Here is a 20,512-nt window from a genome sequence, read left to right as displayed (position 1 = left end):
GTCAGATTCTTAATGTCAGTCCCGAGTTTGCAATTTACTATAATACAAGGTCTTTTTCCTACAGCCAGATGGCGTCACTATAGGAGTCAGGGATGTGGTGCCAGCGTACACAGCACATTCACGTAAAGATGGTATTTTCATATCTGGAAGGGATATTACTAAGCTGAAAATATGAAGATACTCACTTTAGTAAATCTTCCCTACATTGTTTCTGAGGCGCAAAACAAGCAACTGCCCAAACTTTAATTTCAATGCCAGCATAAAACTGCTTTCCTCGCATGTCCCAGACACCCTGGTTGGGTGTGGCTACTGTTTTATTCTTTAAAAAAAAAAAAAGAAAAGAAAAGAAAAAAAAGAAACAAAAGAAAAGAGAAAAGACATTACAATCTAAGGCCATGTTAATGTCGATGAGGGGATAAACAAAACTCTATTTGGTATTAGCCAAAAGACAAAACGCAATAATGAGCAAAACTATGGGTAAATTCAGTGTGGTGTAGTGGAGAAACCCTGGATTATTCTCTTGTTGATTGGTCGTTGGAAGGAGCTTGCTGAATGAAATCAAAAGCTTACCCGGCCTCCGTACTGCAGCATTGGTGCTGGAAGTACCCGGCCTGTGAGCTCTGTCATTTCATTGTGGACAACAATACCAAATTCTTTAAGGTATGGATCCGGTCCACCCACCATGCTGTTACTCTTCACCTAAAGAACAGGAAAGCCTGCGTATATAAAAACCAAAGAGTAACTGTGGCCTACCAGGAGTTTTCTATTGTCTTGTTTTCTCATCTGAAAGCTAGCTTATCGTGAAGACCATGCCTTACTGACCAGTCTACTGATTTCTTCTTGTCTGTCGGGAGCCGATCTTGCTGTAGCTTTGATCATTGTGGAAGTCTGATTGTCTGTGAGCTTCTTTATACATCGCTGTCCTGCCACGATATTACAGACCTACAGAGAGGCAAAGAGAAATTCGTTTGTGTAATGGTAAACTGTATCTTACCTCTTCCATTCCCCAAAACATGAAAATGCTATTACCTAGCGAAGCTATCTCCCTAAAATATTTTATTTATTTTTTTCAAGACTTATTTATTCATTTGAGAGACAGAGAGAGAGAGCAAAAACATGCAGAGAGGCAGGGAGGGGCAGAGGGAGAGAAGCAGACTCCCTGATGAGCTGGGAGCCCAATGGTGGGCTGGATTCCACAAACCCAAGATCATGACCTGATCTGAAACCAAGAGTCAGACACTCAACAGACTGAGCCACCCAGGTGCCCCTGCCCAAAATACTTTAGAAATTAATAGGAAATTCTACTACTAGTTTAGAACATGATTTTTTTTTTTTTAACTCATTCAAGAGACTGGCAGATTTGGCAAAGGAAAATTCAGTTTAGCTTACCTCGAGTGGCAAATATGTATGTTTTTGTTCTTGTCCCACTTGGAGACAGGGAAGATGGGGGTATTTCAGCTGCAGACTATACTTCTGCTTAAAATACTGAGCTACTGTGCATTCCATAGCTTGACCATTTTCTAGCTGTAAAGGAAAACTATGGGAGAGAATATTCTTTTTAGAAATGTCTTCAAGTTCTTTTTTTCTTAAACAAGCAAACAAACAAAAGCCTAACATCTTCTACCTTGATCAGTCACTTAAAAAACAAAGGTCAATCTTTATTTGACCAGTTTCACTTAAGTCATTTTAGTATTTAATGAGAACAGCGATTCTTGGAATTTTCCATGTTTGTTGAAGGTAGGATGAGAAAAATATTAAATTAAAACTTAAAGAGAAGTTAAAACGAGAAGAAGCTGCAGAACCAGAAAATACAAACTCACTAGAGGTCAGTTGACACCTACGGATAGATATATCATCTCTAGCTGGCTTCCTATACATTATTAAAATCAAATAAGGACTTGGGATCATCCATAAAGGAGCTTTATTTGCTTAAGAGAACTTTTTGTAAAGTGAGTGTAACATAGTTATTGGGGCAACATTTCCAGATCCCCAAACCAGGACAAATATATGTGGATTTAGAGACAAAAGACCAAACACATGAAACTGAGACTGTGCCAGGATATTTGATATAAACTGGAGAGCATGATTTAAGAAATTCTCTTTCTTTGGTTCTTCCAGGGGGCAAATTATCTTAAATACTTGGTACAATAATAACTTTAACCTGCTATTTTATTTTATTTTATTTTATTTTTTTCCAAAGATTTTTATTTATTTATTTGACAGATAGAGACAGCCAGCGAGAGAGGGAGCTCAAGCAGGGGGAGTGGGAGAGGAAGAAGCAGGCTCATAGCAGAGGAGCCTGATGTGGGGCTCGATCCCAGATCGCCGGGATCACGCCCTGAGCCGAAGGCAGACGCTTAACCGCTGTGCCTCCCAGGCGCCCCTAACCTGCTTTTTTACCTGCTGCAGCCCTACAACACAACAATGCAGTGAGAATCATCTATGTGATATTTAAATCTACGTGCTTCTCATTTTCATGCAAAGATTACATAAATCTATAAGTAAAATTATTTTTACAGGGTAATGTGAAGTAAATAATGAAAAAGATGCAGTTCTTGAAACAAAAGCTACACTTCTCAACAGTGACTTCATAAGGTTTCAGTCACTTTTTACCCCCTAGAGAATGAAGTCAATAGTATAATATGAAGAATACATGGAACACCACTTTATAACTCTGAAGAAATTCACATCAGGTGCATATGGGTTCATACAGAAGAATTTATTCAAATCATACTGAATTAATATACCAACATTTAGTCAGAGGTCACCCAAAAGCTTCTACTATCTAGAACAAACCCTTCCCGATGATTTTGATGTACGCTAAAGTCTAAAAATTGAGAACCATGGAACTAAAACTGTCAGAGAAGAATATAAACAAACAGGGGCGCCTGGGTGGCACAGCGGTTGGGCAACTGCCTTCGGCTCAGGGCGTGATCCCGGCGTTATGGGATCGAGCCCCACATCAGGCTCCTCCGCTATGAGCCTGCTTCTTCCTCTCCCACTCCCCCTGCTTGTGTTCCCTCTCTCGCTGGCTGTCTCTATCTCTGTCAAATAAATAAATAAGATCTTAAAAAAAAAAAAAGAATATAAACAAACAAACAAACAAAAGGCTTCTGACTAGCCAAAATAATGTAAAGTTTATATATTTAAGTTCATGCTCTTTCCTTGGAGGAGCCAGTATTTATTTATGTCAGACACCAGTTTAAAGATCTTGCTTACAAGAACAAAACTTACATATATAGTAAATAAAAAGCACTTTCATTATATTTTCTCATTTTGCATAGCGCACAGTGGATCAGAAGTTGGGTGATTAGAAAAATAAGATTGGAAAATGGAAACGAGTAGCTGCTGGAGGCATGCCATACACTCTGGCAGCTGGAAAGAAGCGGCAGCGAGCTACAAAAAGAGAAAAGTCCAAGCAAAACACACAGCAATGTCTTCTCATGACGGCCTTATATGACTGATAGGACTTAACCGACCCTTTGGGACACGCATTGAGAATTACAACAGGATAATAAATGATGCCTGTAATGAGGACTCTGCATCGTTATACAAAAGTTGATCTGTGTTTGGCATCCTTTGTTTAAGAGTGAAATGAATCGAAGGCAAGAAGAAATAGGTTTTTTAAATGTCTCTATCAAAAATATTTAGAACATTTTTTAAAGCTGTGGCGCTTAAAAGTGATGATCTCAGTGATTCTGAAACTTGCAATACGGGATACCATTTTCTCAGATCACAGCAGATTCTTCTGCTACCAAAAATGTAACAGTATCATTTCAGATATGGTAAACATACGTTTGATGACTGGCTGGCCGTCTAGTCACATTACAAACTCGATATTTTCGTTTCATCTGTCCACAGTGGGTCACCTCAACTTTAAGACCTGAAGTTTAAAAAAAAAAGTCAAAACATCAGGCATTAATTAAAATCATAGTGACAAAAACAGGTTCAAATGTTGTCTTCAGAAAGGCACCTCATCATACAGGACAAAAGTTGCAAGGATATGAGAACAATTTTATCATGTATAGGCAAAAAGTCTTAGCTAAGAAGAAAAACTTAGAACCCAGATGACTTAAAATGTGCAACCTACATAAATTTATTAATTCGTTCAATAAATATTTACTAAACACTAACTATTCTGGTATTTTTTTATTAGGTCTAGAGATAGCCCTAATGAAGCTTACGTTGTAGTGAGAGAAGATAGCTAATAACAAGAAAAGAAATTCCAAAGGAGAATAAACCTGTGTTATTTTATTAAAATGTAAGTTTAAAAAAATAATAAAATAAAATAAAATGAAAGGTTTTTTTTTTAAGATTTTATTTATTCGACAGAGATAGAGACAGCCAGCGAGAGAGGGAACACAGCAGGGGGAGTGGGAGAGGAAGAAGCAGGCTCCCAGCAGAGGAGCCCAATATGGGGCTCGATCCCACAACGCCGGGATCACACCCTGAGCCGAAGGCAGACGCTTAACCACTGTGCCACTCAGGCGCCTCAAAATGAAAGTTTTTAAGTGGGTAAAGGGTAAGAGTGCCTGATGTGTGCCAGTGACTGGACAAGAAGCTTTATACATCTAATTGCATTTAATTCTTACAAAAAAACTTAAAGATACTCGTTATTTTCTTTACCATAGAGATGAGTAAATTAAGGTTCATGATGGTTAAGTAACTAGCCAAGGTCCCACTGATAGAATGGGCAGGCACGGGATGGAAACCCAGGTGTGTCTGACTCCGAGACCCTGCTCCTTGCACCAAGCTGAGCTGCCTTGCCAAGACTACTGTAATGCAAATACCTACCTCTGATTTCTTTGGTAAACTTGACACGCTGGGAATCTGTTAGCGGTTTGGTCTGTTCATTGATGTTCTGAATGTCTAAAACCTCACACATGAACTCAATGATAGGCTGAGCCCGGTAGAAAGCAGTTGCAGACACTAACAAACAGAGAGGGTGGATACTTAGCTTCGGTTCAGAGAAAGGGAAAGCACCAAAAAAAAACTAGCCAAAAGAGTAAAGGGGAAAAAGAGAATTCTATCGTACCATCAATGTTGAGCATCATATTCCACATGGCAGGTCTCACAGACTGATGAAAGCCAAACCAAACCTCTCTGCCCCCTCCCAGAGGGTGATAGTAACCTTCGGGAGGTGAGAAAAAAGAACGACCCACCGGAGTGTACCTGAAGAAATGAATTTGCATGTTTTACAAGCAAAAACTTAAAAGGGCTTTCATTTTACCCTCAACTTTATAAACTTTATTTATTTTTTATTTTTTAAAGATTTTATTTATTTATTTGACACAGAGAGAGAGAGAGAGAGAGAGACAGCCAGCGAGAGGGAATACAAGTGAGGGGAGTGGGAGAGGGAGAAGCAGGCTCCCAGTGGAGCAGGGAGCCCGATGCGGGGCTCGATCCCAGGACTCCAGAATCACTCCCGGAGCCGAAGGCAGACGCTTAACGACTGAACCACCCAAGTGCCCCATCAACTTTATAAACTTTATAAACAAACTTGAAACCAAGTTTGCACTGTGACTTACGCAGAAACTTTTCAATGGTTCTAATGCAAACTACCAAAAAAAATCTGACATTTGTGGGAATGAACTCAAACTAAGGTACTAACCTCATGGAGGGAAGGTGTCTTGTGATAACATCAAGTGCTTGTACTGAGTCATCTGGGACTTCATTCAAGTGCCCAGCCAAAGCTTCTAAAAGCAACTGAAGGCTCACAACTGATACCCACTGAACAGACACTTTAAAGGTTTGGTCTTTACCCTCACCTGGAAGAGTCACTTCCATATCAACCTAAGGGGAAAAAAATCACAGTTACATATATATATTTACAGAGTATAAAAGAAAGATCCCAGGAATACTCAACATAGTATTTGCATAAGGATATTTATTTTAACACTTGCTGTAATTGCAGAACATTGGAAACAACCGAAGTGTCCATCAAGAGGGGAATAATATAATATTAACTATTATGCAATAGTTTGAAAATAAGGTCAATGTTACAACATGGATGAACCTTGAAAACATTATGCTAAGTGAAATACGCCAGACACAAAGGGACATATATTGTATGATTCCACTTACATGAAGTACTTAGACTAGTCAAATTCATAGGGACAGAAAGAGGGAGGGGCAGAAGGAGAGGGAGAGAGAGAATCTCAACCAGGCTCCACACACAGAGCCCAACACAGGGCTCGATCTCACAACCGTGAGATCATGACCTGAGCCAAAATCAAGAGTCAGATGCTTAACCAACTGAGCCATCCAGGCGCCCCAAGACCTAAGGTAGAATAGTGGATACCAGGAACTGGGGGAAGGGGACAGGAGAACTTAATGCTTCGTGGGTATGTACTTTCAGTTTGGGATGATAAAAAAGTTTTGGAGATTGATAGTGGTTATGATTGCACAACAACGTGAATACACTAAATGCCACTGAATTGTACACTTAAAAATGGTTAAAATAGTGAATTTTATGTTATGCATACTTAACCACAATAAAAAAGAATTTGAATTAAATAAATGATAAGGTGTATTTAAATGTACAGAACTGGAAAGATCTCCCAGACATATTGTTAAATGAAAAAGCAAATTCTAGAATGATATGCAAACAAATAAGAATATACATAAGCATATGCATAAATAGCTAATGCACATATAAATATCTGAAAGGATACATACCAAACTATCAGAGTAGTTTCTTCTAAAAAGGAAAATGGGATTGGGGGATGCAGGCAGGTAGGGAGGCAGGAAATCTCAGTATTTCTAGATTTCTTTTTTATTTTTTTTAAAGATTATATTTATTTATTTGACAGAGAGAGAAAGCCAGCGAGAGAGGGAACACAAGCAGGGGGAGTGGGAGAGGAAGATGCAGGTTCCTAGCAGAGAAGCCCGATGCGGGGCTCTATTCCAGAACTCTGGGATCACGCCCTGAGCCGAAGGCAGACGCTTAACAACTGCGCCACCCAGGCGCCCCAGTATTTCTAGATTTCTAAGTAAGTTTATAAGGAGTGTATGTTTACATATTGCTTTTCTAATTTAAAAACTAAACTTGTAAAAGAAAAAGTTATTATGGTATAATGAATATTTTCATAAGTGGGTGTTTTCTATAATCTGTAATTTTCTATAATCTATAAAAACTCCATTGTTCAGACTCATATAGCAAGTACATTAGCAACATGAAAAACTTGGAATATATGTAATCAACCTAATCTAATCTAATTCTAATAGTTATAATCAACCTATATTCCAATGCTAATCTCATCTTCGATTATTGGTTAACTAAGGGACAAGAGACTACGGACACAGTAAGACATCTATCATCACCATGTGAAACAACTCTAAGAATTAAGTTGTTGTTAGAAAGAGCAACAGTTTTGTCCTATGTAAGCGACCCAGGTCTAATACGCATTTCTGGCTGTTAACACTTACCCTGTCCCGTCCAATTGGTAGTGGATGTGCTGTGTACATGTTTCTTTTGCCATCATAGCCAGGCTGCCGATCACCAAATATTTGCATCTTGAAGTGCCGCACCATTGTATCTACCACCTCTCTTAACAGTAATGGAGACAGTGGCAGTTAGCTTCGAGAAATGGTGAGCAGTAAGGAAACTATCGCCATACCGTAATCACCTAAATTGAGTTCAAAACTACTTGGAAAAAGTAAGAGTTATAGTTATAATCGACCTCAGTAATTAAAAAAAAATAGTTAACAACGGTCAACGAAAGAAAGGTAGCAACAAGGGAACAAAAGCAGCTGCGAGATGATAAGAAAAGCAGGGAATAAAAACAGAGCATGACATTTATGGCACCCTCTCAAACTCTTGACTTTCATAATCCTCTCCCATGACAAGTATAGCCCTACGAGAACAACCCATCTTAGGTATCCAAGTTTGGCATGAGTACTCATAACTGAGCCACGCTAAATGTGTTAGCAAATAAACATCCTCATTCAAGTATCATGGTTTCAGAAAAGAGAGTAGGCGGAAATTCAGAAATGTGAGGACCAATAAATCCAAGATGCGTCATACTCAAAGTCAACCCCTTTGTCTAATGCTGGTAATTTATTATTCTTCATACTGTCTTAACTCCAAAGAGCAGTGTAGAGAAGGAAATGTAAAATACTGTCATTCCATAAAGATTACCAATGTAGTTTCTTTCTTTTTAGAATGAAAGCCTTTCCCTCAGTCAAGCACGCACAGCTTTACCTAAGTGTTCTTGCGCATGTGCCGGACCACACCGTCTGCAGGCTCGGAAGTAAAGGCAGTCGCAGGGTAACTACAGTATATGGTTTGAGATGGACAGATCTGAGTCTGTAAGATTTTGGAATGCTACAGTTAATGAAAACTGTATCTTACCAATGTTCAGTGAGTGCTACAGGTGGCAACTGTATCTTAAAAGCCAAAATACATCACAACTAGCTAAGGCATTCATATTCTGCAAACAAAATCTATGGAAAAGATACACATTTATAATCCAAATTGTGCAACTGAAAACAATTGATGGAAAAATGTAGTATCGTATATTACCGATTTAAAAAAGCTATCTTAAGAATAATACATTTTCATATCGGAAGGGTAATTTCTCATCTTACATTCTTAAATTATAACCATAAATTGTCTTATAGTGAAGAGATATTTTCACCTCTATTCTCACTTAATCTTTGTGAGACAGATAGGGTAATGATTACTGTCTCCATAGCAGAAAGAGAAAAAAAAATCAGAATAGGCAAGTGATCTGTCCCTGGTCACACAGTGACTGAGCGGCAGAGCTGCGTGACCTTGGACAAGTACTGAATCTCCCATTCTCTGTTTCTTTTCTTTGTAAAATCGTAATAATCATAATACCTACCACAAAAGTTTGTTGTATTAAGTGAATAAATACACACAGAATATTTAGAACCGTGCTTGTCATACAATAAGCCTGCTTACTCTGGTGTGTTCATGGATACGACTCTAAGAATTTTCCTCTTTCCTGAATTATCAACTTTTTCCTCTTTACTGGATTATTTCCTTCAGCATACAGATATGCTATAGTTTCTCTCTTCTTCAAAACAATTAAACTTCCCTGACCTGACTTCCTCCTCATTGGAACATCCCACTTGTCTGCTCCCCTTTGTGTCAAAATCCCTTAAAGGAGTTGTCTCTAACTGCTCTTCTCCTGTCTCTCTTAAACCTTCTCCGCCTTCCCTCCACCAAAACTACTCTTATCAAGGTCCCCAGTGGGCTCCACAATGCTAAATTCAGTGCTCCTTGAACATTAGATGATAAATTCCTCCAACCTACAACATCTTCCCTTGCCTCCTCACTCTGTCCCAGTTCTCGCCTATCCCAGTGGCCTCTCCATGCTAGTCTCCTGGCTAATAATCCTCATCTCCCCAATTTTAAAATATTGGGGTGCCCCAGGACTCAGTCTCGGAGTCTTCCTTTCTCTAACCACATTCACTTCCGATATAATTTTACCTGGCTCATAGCTTTACCACCAATATGGTGATGACTCTCAAATGTTTGTCTCTAGCGTGGACCTCTCCCCTGAATCCAACTTCATCTATTCATCTCCCCGCTCAGCATCTCCACTAGGACGTCTCAGAGACATCTCAGCCCTAATGTGTCCAAAACAGGTCTCCTGATCTGCCAGCCCTGTTGACCTCTCCCATAGTTTTCCTCATCCCAATAAACGGCAACTCCATTTTTCCACTTGCATAGGACAAAAACCCTGGGATCGAGCATGACTCATTTCTTCCCTCATACCCCATGTTCCGTCCATCAGCACATCTTGGTGACACCACGTCCAAAAGTTATTAAGAATATCTCAGTGGCTCCCCCCACCCCCATTCTCTATCTTCTTTGCCTGATTTATTTTTCTTCATAGCACTTATCACTGACTAACATGTAATATGTTTTATTTGCTTATTCATTTATTTTTGGTCTTCTCCCCTGTTAGAATATAAGCTCCTCAAGGGTAGAAACTTTTGCTTTTTTTGTTCATGTTGCATTCCCAGGACATAGAACAATACCTGGTACGTAGTGAGCACTCAATAAAATAGTCATGGGATGGATTAATGTTAGCCATTAATACCACTTCTATTATAATTGATCTCCGTTATACAATAGCCAAGCAATTTTGGGCTTGCATGAGATTAAACTGTACCAGAAAGCCATATTATTGATCTATAATGAGAAACAAAAATCAAGCAGCATAAAATATTGTGCTTGACAGCACAGGCATTCTTAGAAAGGCAAGAATCCTAATATTAAGGATTGCTTAACCACCCTGGCATGAAAAAGGGGAAAAGGTAAGTAGCTGTTCATAGCGTTGTAAAAATACCTACTGCAGGACTATGTCTCCACACTCGGTAAATTCCTGCCACACAAACCACAAGGCTTAAATCATCTCATCTAGAGCCCTCTTGAGTAATGTGAGAACTAAACAGAGCTTCTCTCCGAGCTTACTTTTTTCAATACTCCAAGATGATTCTTCTGCCTTCACACTTACATTTTTCTCATGTCCAATACTAACACTTAATAATAAAATCGGAATTTACAGATAGTTTTTTTTTAAGATTTTATTTTTAAGTAATCTCTACATCCAACATGGGGCTCAAACTCACAACCCCGAGATCAAGAGTTGCACGCTCCACCAACTGAGCCAGCCAGATGCCCCTGAATTTTCAGACAGTTCTAACTTCCCATGGACACTAACGTTTCACCTTTTTAAATTTATTATTTGAATTTCTGCTACCATTGGACAATAAGAGTGATGTTCTCCTTCACTCGGTAAGTATTTACTTATTGAACAACAATGTATCCAGCACTCTGCTAGAATGTGTGGAGGATAACCAAGTATGAAACAACAAGGCTGCTATCAAGAAACTTACCATCTTAGAAAACAAAGCCTCCATGTTGAAAGAATTTAGAGAACAATATGATACACAATAAATAAGCTATATGCACTTAAATATATAGCAGTCTACTTTTTCTAATCCTTACCTGTTGACTCTGCGAGGCCGTTTTTCTGGTTTAATATCCACATCGTAGTGATACACGTCTATTTTAGGAATCTGAACCTGAAAATGATTGGCTAACAGTCGAATTGGTTTTCCAACAGTTCCAAGGCCAGGACGACGAGGTGGCTGAAACAGGCTGGCTGGAGGTCCTGAAGAGATTGAAAGACATTTGATGTGCTATTTGGTCATAAAGGATCATATTCTTTTAACCTAAGGTTTCCTAGATTTCTAAATATTTTGCCATGTGGCAAATATTCAAACTATTCAGATATTTTGAATCTGGGGGACATCAAAGTTACATAGACAGTATAATGAACTCCTCTCAGATACAGGCTACTGCAGAAAACCTCTTACGAGCATCAGTAGATCTATAGGTTGGCTTACAAACTTATACGCATTTTTTAAAAGATTTCATTTTTAAGTAATCTCTACACCCAATGTGGGGCTCAAACTTACAACCCGGAGATCGAGAGTTGCATGCTACACTGACAGAGCCAGCCAGGCACCCCCAAATTATATGCATTTGAAAATAAAACCATCTCTAAGCTCTAGGGACGATCACCGTGCTTGGGCTGGAGAAGAGCCATTAATCCTTCACAAACTAGCCTACATTATTATAATTTGTACAGACAGGAGGAGATTAACAGCAGCTATATTTATTAATCTACTTGCTAATTTAGATAGTGAAACAATACCAATAATGCTAGACTTTATTGTTTATAACCTCATGTTTGCAGAATCTGGACAATGTGACACTTCTTGATCATAACGTCTAGTTCATTTATTCAACACTTATTCACTTATTCCACGTCTAACCTGTGCTGCAGATTCAGGAAAAAGAGTTTCTGCCTTCAAGAACTTACAGTCTAGACCAGCAGTTCTCAACCTGGGGGAGACAGTGTCCCCCAGGAAACATCTGACAAATGTCTGGAGACATTTCTGGTTGTCACCACTCAGAGGGTGCTATTGATGTATGGTGGGTAGGGGCTAGGAGCAGCTAAACATCCTAGAGTACACAGGACAGCCCCCTACAACAAAGAAGTATCTATCCAAAATATCAACAGTGTTGCGGGTGAGAAACCCTGGTCTAGACAGAGCAGTCATTCCAAATTATTCCATTGATGTTTCATAAAATATTCCACAAAAAGAAAGGATTCCATAAGCTAAAGAAACTGTACATCTCTCCCCTTCTCAAAATTCCAATGTACATTATTGTATTAAATTCTCTAATGAGTTTTATAATAAACAAATCTGTTTAATCACTTACCCAACTTATTTTTTCCGCCTAAACTCTCTCTTTTTAGAATCAAATATCTACCAAAATTCAGGAGATAAGGATTGAGGAAACACAGACTGGGAAATATTTGACTCTAGAAAACCTTACTTCTGATGATAATGTCAAGTAGACACTGGCCTAAAAAATAAACATCTTTTCTGCTATGAATAGGTGTTGAATAAAGTGGGCTGTGATTACAGTGGAAAGTTACCACAGGTTCTTATTGCTCTGGCATTTTGCCAAGAACAAAGACAATTCACTAAGGAGAGAAAACTTTAAAGCAAGAAGCTATTCTGGTCCAACATCACTTAGGAAGAATCAAATCAAACACTTTAATGAGATGTGTGTTGACAGATCTCCATATACTAACTTTTAAAGTTTTTGAAAATCTCACATATTAAATTCATTGTTCAATCTTTCCCTAACTCTACTCATCCTTCAAAACTCAGGTTAGGTGTGACTTCTTTACTGGAAGTTTCCAGTAAAGATGCATCCTTGGGGTACCCAAGACTCTGTATAAGGGAGCACTTAGCACAAGTACATAGAAACAACATTTAATTATTGTCCCATCCACTAGGCTGCAAATTCTTAGAAGGAATGGATCTCCAATTCATTGTTATCTCCTCAATACCTCATTCAAGGACTAGCACGTTGTAGGAATTCAATAAATGTTAATTCAGGCATACCTCATTTAATTGCACTTTGCTTTATTGTGCTTTGCAGATATTACATGCTTTACAAATTGAAGATTTGTGGCAATCCTGCATTGAGCAAGACCATTGGTGTTATTTTTCAAACAGCATTTGCTCATTTCTCGTCTCTGCGTCACATTTTGGTAATTCTCACAATATTTGAAACTTTTTCGTTATTATTATGTTTGTTATGGTGATCTGTGATCAGTGATCTTTGAGTTGCTGTTGTAATTGTTTTGGGGTGCCACGAACTGCAATCACATGAGACAATAAATTTAATCCATAAATGTTGTGCGTTCTGACTGCTCCACTGACTGGCCATTTCCCTCTCTTCCTCTCCTTGAGCAGCCCTGTTCCCGGAGACACTACAACACTGAAACTAGGCCAATTAATACCCCTACGATGGCCTTCAAGTGTTCAAGTGAAAGGAAGAGTCACATGTGTCTCACTTTCAATCAAAAGCTCGTAATGATTAAGCTTAGTGAGGAAGGCATGTCAAAAGCCAAGACAAGCCAAAAAGTAGGCCTCTTGTGCCAAACAGTCAGCCAAGTCGAGAATGCAATGGAAAGTTCCTGAAGGAAGTTAAGAGTGCTATTACAGCGAACGCAAGAATGATAAGAAAGCAAAACAACCTTATTGCTGATATGCAGAAAGGGGTCTGGAGAGATCAAATGAGCCACAAAATTCCCTTAAGTCAAAGCCTAACCCAGACCAAGACCTAATTCTCTTCAATTCTATGAAGGCTGAGAGAGGTGAAGAAGCTGCAGAAGAAAAGTTTGAAGCTAGGGGCACCTGGGTGGCTCAGTCAGTTGGGCATCTGACTCTTGATTTTGGCTCAGGTCAGGATCTTAGGGTCCTGAGACCAAGCCTCCCCACCCTCTGCCCCACCAGGCTAAGCATGGAGCCTGCTTGAGATTCTCTCTCTCCCTCTCTCCCTGCCCCCTAACCCCTGCTTGTGCTCTTAAAAAAAAAAAGAAAGAAAAAGAAAAAAGAAAAGAAAAAGAAAGGAATATGAAAGAAAGAAAGAAAGAAAGAACAAAAGAAAGAAATGTTTGAAGCTAGAAGAGGTTGGTTCATGAGGTTTAAGGAAAGAAGCCACCTCCAGAACATAAAAGTGCAAGGGGAAGCAGCAAGTGCTGATAGAGAAGCTGCAGCAAGTTCTCCAGAAGGTCTAGTTAAGACAATGAAGGTGGCTACAGATTTTCAATGTGGTTGAAACAGCCTTATACTGGAAGAAGAGATCACCTAGGACTTTCATAGCTGGAGAGAAGTCAATGCCTGGCTTCAAAGCATCAAAGGACAGACCAGTTCTTGTTAATGGCTAATGCAGCTGGTGACGTTAAGCTCAAGCCAATGTTCATTCTGAAAATCCTAAGGTCCTTACGAAGTATGCTAAATCTATTCTGCCTGTGCTCTATAAATGAAATGACAAAGCCTGGATGACAGCACATCTGTTTATAACGTGGTTTATTGAATACCTAAACCCGCTGTAGAGAAATACTACTCAGGAAAAAAAGATTCCTTCCAAAATATTACTGCTCATGGGGCGCCTGGGTGGCGCAGTCGTTAAGCGTCTGCCTTTGGCTCAGGGCGTGATCCCGGCGTTCCGGGATCGAGTCCCACATCGGGCTCCTCCGTTGGGAGCCTGCTTCTTTCTCTCCCACTCCCCTGCTGTGTTCCCTCTCTCGCTGGCTGTCTCTGTCACATAAATAAATAAAAAATCTTAAAAAAAAAAAAAAAACAAAAACAGAAATCCCCCCCCCAAAAAAAAAAAACCAAAATATTACTGCTCATGAACAACGCACCTGGTCACCCACAAGCTCTGACAGAGGTATACAACGAGATTAGTGTTGTTTTCCTGTCTGCTAATACAACATCCATTCTGCAGCCCATTAATCAATGAGTAATTTTGATTTCAAGACTTATTATTTGAAAAAAACAAAAGACATTATTTGAGAAACACATTTCATAAAGCTATAGCTGTCATAGAGAGTGATTCCTCTGCTAGATCTCGGCAAAGAGAATTGAAAACCTTCTAGAAAGGATTCACCATTCTAGATGCCTTTAGGAAGACTCAGGGTTCAGGGGAAGTGCTCAAAATATCAGCATTAATAGGAGTTTGGGAGAACTTGATTCCCACCCTCCTGGATGACTGTGAGGGGTTCAGACTTCAAGGGGGGAAATAGCTGCAGATGTAGTGGGAACGGCCAGAGAGCTGGAATTAGAAGTTAGGCCTGAAGACGGGACTGAGTGGGTGCAATCTCATGATAAAACTTCAAAGGATGAGGAGTTGCTTCTGCGGATGAGCAAAGAAAGTGGTTTCTTGAGATGAAATCTATTCCTGGTGAAGATGTTATGAAGATTGTTGAACTGACGACAAAGGACCCAGAATATACAAACTCAGTTGATAAAGCAGTGGCAGGGTTCAAGAGGGTAGACGCCAATTCTGAAAGAAGTTCTATTGTGGGTAAAATGCTATCAAACATCACTGCATGCTACAGAGAAATCATTCATGAAAGGAAGAGTCAATTGATGTGGCAAACTTCATCACTGTCTCATTTTAAGAAGTTGCCATAGCCACCTCAAACTTCAGCAACATTACCTGATCTGTCAGCAGCCATCAGCATCAAAGCAAGAGCCCTCACCAGCAAAAAGATTATGACTCGCTGAAAGCTCAGATGATGGTTAGCACTTTTTAACAATAAAGTATTTTTTAATTAAGGTATGCACATTTTTTAGACATAATGCTATTGCACATTAGACTACAGTATAGTGTAAACCTAAATTTTATATGTACTGAGAAACCAAAAAATTCATTGGATTTGCTTTCTTGTGATAGTCACTCTATTGCGGTGATCTGAACTGAACCCACAATATCCCTAAGGTATGTCTGTACCAATCACCTCTGTAGCAGCTCCAGGTAGAGACTGAACGGAAACCCAGTCATTCCTAAAACCCAAGAATTGACTATTATTTTTCACTTATGCAAAAGCACATAATTTATACTAAAAATATGATTGCTTGGAATTGAGTTCCACTTCTGGTGTGCAAGGGATCTACTCTGGCTGTGGTAAGACATTTAAAAACAAGGTAAGAGGTAAATAATAAATAGTATCAGAGGTGATAGGCACACTGAATTAACCCAATTAAATCATATAGACAAGTTAGCTCTGCATAGTCTAAGCTACATTTAAACAATCATTATATCATAAATATTTTATGATAGAAATTCAGAAACAGAATTTTGGAGCAAAGGACTTGCCCAAGGACATAGGGCTTTGATTTCAAATTGTGACTAGGATTTAGGTTGGGATTAGGTTTCCCAATTCCCAGCCCAGTGCTTTTTCTTCCTCAATGTACTTCACAATCCTAAGGTATCTCTGAAGGACTTGTTGCCAAAGGGACAGAGGCAGAGGAAGTGAAAGAAGTGGGACTAAGGGAGAAAGGTAAGTAGTGTGTGCCTTTTCCTTGGTAAGAGAGAAAAGCTAGAAGGTGAGTCGTCATTTCTTTGAGTAAGTTTGGATTTATTTAGAAAACTATAATCTAAAATTCTCCAAAAGCTAGTTTCTTTGAATTCAGCAAACTACTTACAAAGAAATAAAGCCCAATGGCTAAGGCAGAACCAAACTGTGGAGGTTTCAATCTTCGTTTTACCACTCCTTAACTGCACAACCTTGGGCGATTGTCTTAGTCACTGTGTGCCTCAGTTTCCTCATCTGTTAAAGATGGGAGGTGTGGTAATAATAGCATCTACTTCATAAAGCAATTGTGGGGATCCCATGAGATAATGTACACATAAAGCTTAACACAGTGCCTCATAATACTAAGTGCTCAATAAATGTTAGCCGTTACGGCTGTACTTGCATAAATGTTAAGAGTCAGTGCTCAAAGGTCCCTGGGCTTTATAATGGGCACATCTCCAAAAGATGGTGAGAAAGTCAGAAAATTACATCTTCCAAAGAGGAAACAAACATTACTCAACACCGATTGGATGAAGTCAGCCTGAAATGAAGAGAAGAGCAATAGACTAGGGGTCAGGTGACCCAGACTCATCCGCAATTCACCACTCAGCCTTGAGATTTTGATAAAGTCACTTAAGCTCTCCGAATCTCTTTATTCATCTGTAAAATGGGGCCAATGCTACCTTGCCTACCTCACAGAAGATCAAATGAGCTAAGAGCTATGAAAGCACCTTCCAAACTCTAAAGCACTGTAAAAATAAAAGTTATCATTAATATAGCCAAAATAACTGGTAATCTGACTAGCTATATTTCTAAGTTACTATTGTCAGAAACCAAAATGGGGTAAGGAGAGAGCACGGCAAGACTGAGAATATGTCAGTGATTATTCAAGTGAGGAGGGCACAAAGCACTAGAGTGATGTGCTTCGACAAAGCTGAAATGCTTCTCTAAGTTCTAAAACAGCCTGCATAAAATATCCCACAAGACTATCAACTCCCTTTGCTCCAATTCTATGCTCAGCAAGCAGCTTATTATTAATTGGGTTTCCAAGGTACTGTGACACCTGAAAACGGGTTTGCTAGACAGCAGGCAAGAAAATATTCTAGTTAACAGAAAAGATCTATGTGACATTTTGATTTATACACTCGTGTCTTAAAACTGTGCTTAGTGAGAATTAATTTTTCAAGATCCTGAGTGAGCTAAGTCTTCAAATCTGCAAAAGCTAAAATCAACCCCCCCCCAAAGTCCCTAGGGGGTTCCTAACTCTCCCAGGTTGATCTTTTCCAAGAAATTCAGTTTGTATACACAGTTAGTTACATAGTCTCTTCCAGCATCAGCTCATAAATGCAACAGTTGCTTCAATTATGAATTACTAACCGGGAGGGAAGAGGAAACATTTGTTGAATATCTACAATGCATTAGTCTCCACGATAAGATTCCTCATATACATTATCTCATTTCATTCTCACAACAATCTTGCAGCACATAATTATTATTACCCTCATTTTATAGATGAGGAAATGAAAGTTCAAAGGAATTAAGTAATTTGCCCAAGGTTATACAACTATTAAATTACGAGATTGGATTTGAACAGAAGTCTGTTACGTTCCTGAAGACATGATCATGCCTTTGGCTGGGGGACACAGTTGAAGTAAACCAGTTGTAATACTCGGATTGAGGCTTATCAAATAATATTAATGTCACAAAACCAATTTATTTTTAAAAGGCATATGAAATTTGATGGTGGGGGCCTTTAAAAAATACTTTAAGCAGCAAATTAAGGTGGGCTTTAATTATTCAGTTATATAAACAAGTTCTAAGCAAACAAATCTGCAAAGTTTTCAAACTCAAATGGCAAACTGAATTTTCTACACACTAAAAAAATGAAATGCCCTACAACTAAGTCCACTATGTAGATAAGGTTTGATAGTAAAGTTAATTCTATCACAGCCTCTAAACCCTGCCCTACTTAGCCAAGGCATTAGAAACCCGTTGGGGTTTGAGGCGGGAGCACCAGGTTCCCAACCTGCAGAGCTTTTGTTACACCCTGGGATGGTTCCTCTGGTTTGGGCAGAACTGGGAGAGATAAACAGAGGTCATTCATGAAGATGGGGAATTACAGTTTCCAAAGCACTTTCACCTTCATTTAATCCTCACAACCACCTATAACCCAGTTAGACGAGAACTCAGGGCATTAAAGCCTATCCTAGAATGGACTCGCTGGTAACTTGCCTGTCACTAAGGCGATGGCCCAGATCACCCCGGGACTGTTGCACAGACTGACAGAGGCATAGGACCATATCTCCTGAGACTTCAGGGCCTTCAAGAAAGGGTGGGTACTTTGCCCCTTGGCCTTTGGGGGTCATGAGAAGTGTTTGGAGGAAGTTCTTCTTCCTTATCTGAGGGCTCTGGACCGTCTACCAGCGCAGAGAAAAACACGGGTGTGGCCCCATGCCAAGAATACCACTGGTAGTAGGAAGGGGTCCTTCCCGGTCCAGTCCAGGCCAGGCCTCAGTTTAGCACCTGGCACAGATCATTCCTTCTGAGGCCCAAACTGGCCCGCCTCAACCCTGGCGCACAGACCACCTCCCCGAGGTTGGGTTAGGTCTCTCGTCTACCTGGGAACGGGGGTCACCATCCTGGGCCTGCCTCCCTTAGACCTCGAGACCTGGCTCGTCTCTCCAGGCTGGAGTGCGGTCTCCGCCCCCCAAGGCCCGGGTCAGCTCCATCCGGCTTGTGCCATGGGGCACCGATCCCCTTCCCCCACGCCTGACGGCCGGAACCCAGGTAAGCAACGGCCGATGGGGGAGACCGGGAGCGACCCGCCCGCCTGCCCGCCCACCAGTCCCGGGGCCGCAGCCGAGCCCCGGCCCGAGCGCGCTCCTCACCGGGTCCCAGAGCCTCCATGGCGGCGGCGGGGGCCGCCTCGCCCCGGTCCCCGGCGCCTCCCGCTCCGGGCCCCGCCGCCGCCGCCGCCGCCGCCGCCGCGTAACGCTTGATCTCCGGAATATTGGCGCTCGGGGGGGCGCCGCGGAGACGCGGGCGCTGGGCAGGGGGCGGCGGCGGCGCCCCAGGCCCATCCCACGCAGCTCTTCGACTCAGCGACAACAAAAACAATCCCCGCCGCCGCCGCCGCCGCTGCCAGCGGGAGCGGGAGCGGGAGCCAGCGCGCGCGCCCGCCGGACGGGGAGGGGGCGCGGGGCGCGCGCGGCCCAGGGTCCCGGCTCTCGGAGGGGGCGTGCGCGGCCCCGGGCGCCGGGTCCACCGGAGCCCAGCGGGGGGCGGGACGGGGTGGGGCGGGGGCGGGCGCGCGCGCCCGGAGGGGGCAGTGCCCCGAGGACGTGTCGGGTACGCGCTCGCCCGTTCTGCGCTGCCCTGTCCGCCCAGGACCGCCAACCCGGCAAAAGGCTGTGGGGGGCTTCGTGCTGTGGTCCCAGAGCCTCCCGGCAAACGGTAGCCCGCAAAGATCGGTATTGCAAACCCCGCTGATCCACAAACACAGTTCGCCACTTCTGGAGGTGGAAGGCGCCCTATGATTCCCCTCAGACCCCTTGTTTCTCCTCTGTCTCCTCTTTCTCTACTGTCCTGGGACAGAGGACACCAGGGTCACCACAGACGCAGCACTTTTCCTCCATTGCTTCATTCAAATTGCACACCCGGCTGCCCTTCCCTCCCCGTGCAGCCTGAAAGCAGCCCGGGAATGGACCATGATGCATGAAATATTCTCTTGCTAGATCCACCTCTGGTCAGCAAGTCACCAGTCACTTCAGAAGGGCAAGTCTTGCTTTCTCACATGACTTCCTCTTAGCAGCCAAGAGCCAAGGGAGCAACACCCAGTCTAAGGCAGCATGACCAGACCATTGGGACCAGAGCCTTCGGGGCTTCCAGCTGGAACTTTGAGTTGGAGAACATAGCACTAGAGGCCAAGAAGCAGTTTCTAGTCAGCAAAACGAGGGAGCCTTCTGCCCACCAGTTACAGGGGCACAATGCAATGTGTATGTGTTCTGTTAGTTTCCCAAGGCAGCCATCAGAAAGTACCACAGAGGGGCGCCTGGGTGGCACAGCGGTTAAGCGCCTGCCTT

General features: G+C 41.5%; 1 protein-coding gene across 1 annotated transcript in view; it reads right to left on the bottom strand.

Moving 5' to 3' along the window:
- Positions 1-19,347, bottom strand: part of AGO4 (argonaute RISC component 4) — a 37,478-nt gene extending 18,131 nt beyond the window's left edge. The window contains 11 exon segments of the mRNA XM_040619250.1: positions 186-319; positions 571-699; positions 823-942; positions 1,390-1,537; positions 3,796-3,883; positions 4,795-4,929; positions 5,036-5,172; positions 5,612-5,793; positions 7,429-7,549; positions 10,985-11,150; positions 19,319-19,347. Of these exon segments, the coding sequence (XP_040475184.1) occupies positions 186-319; positions 571-699; positions 823-942; positions 1,390-1,537; positions 3,796-3,883; positions 4,795-4,929; positions 5,036-5,172; positions 5,612-5,793; positions 7,429-7,549; positions 10,985-11,150; positions 19,319-19,337 (1,379 nt within the window). The 5' untranslated portion in view covers positions 19,338-19,347.
- Positions 19,348-20,512: the final 1,165 nt, after the last annotated feature.

This window comes from Ursus maritimus, unplaced genomic scaffold, assembly GCF_017311325.1.
Source record: "Ursus maritimus isolate PB19 unplaced genomic scaffold, ASM1731132v1 scaffold_32, whole genome shotgun sequence".
Lineage (NCBI taxonomy): Eukaryota > Metazoa > Chordata > Mammalia > Carnivora > Ursidae > Ursus > Ursus maritimus.
Note: the sequence above shows the minus strand (reverse complement) of the source record. Positions and strands in the feature narration are given on the sequence as shown.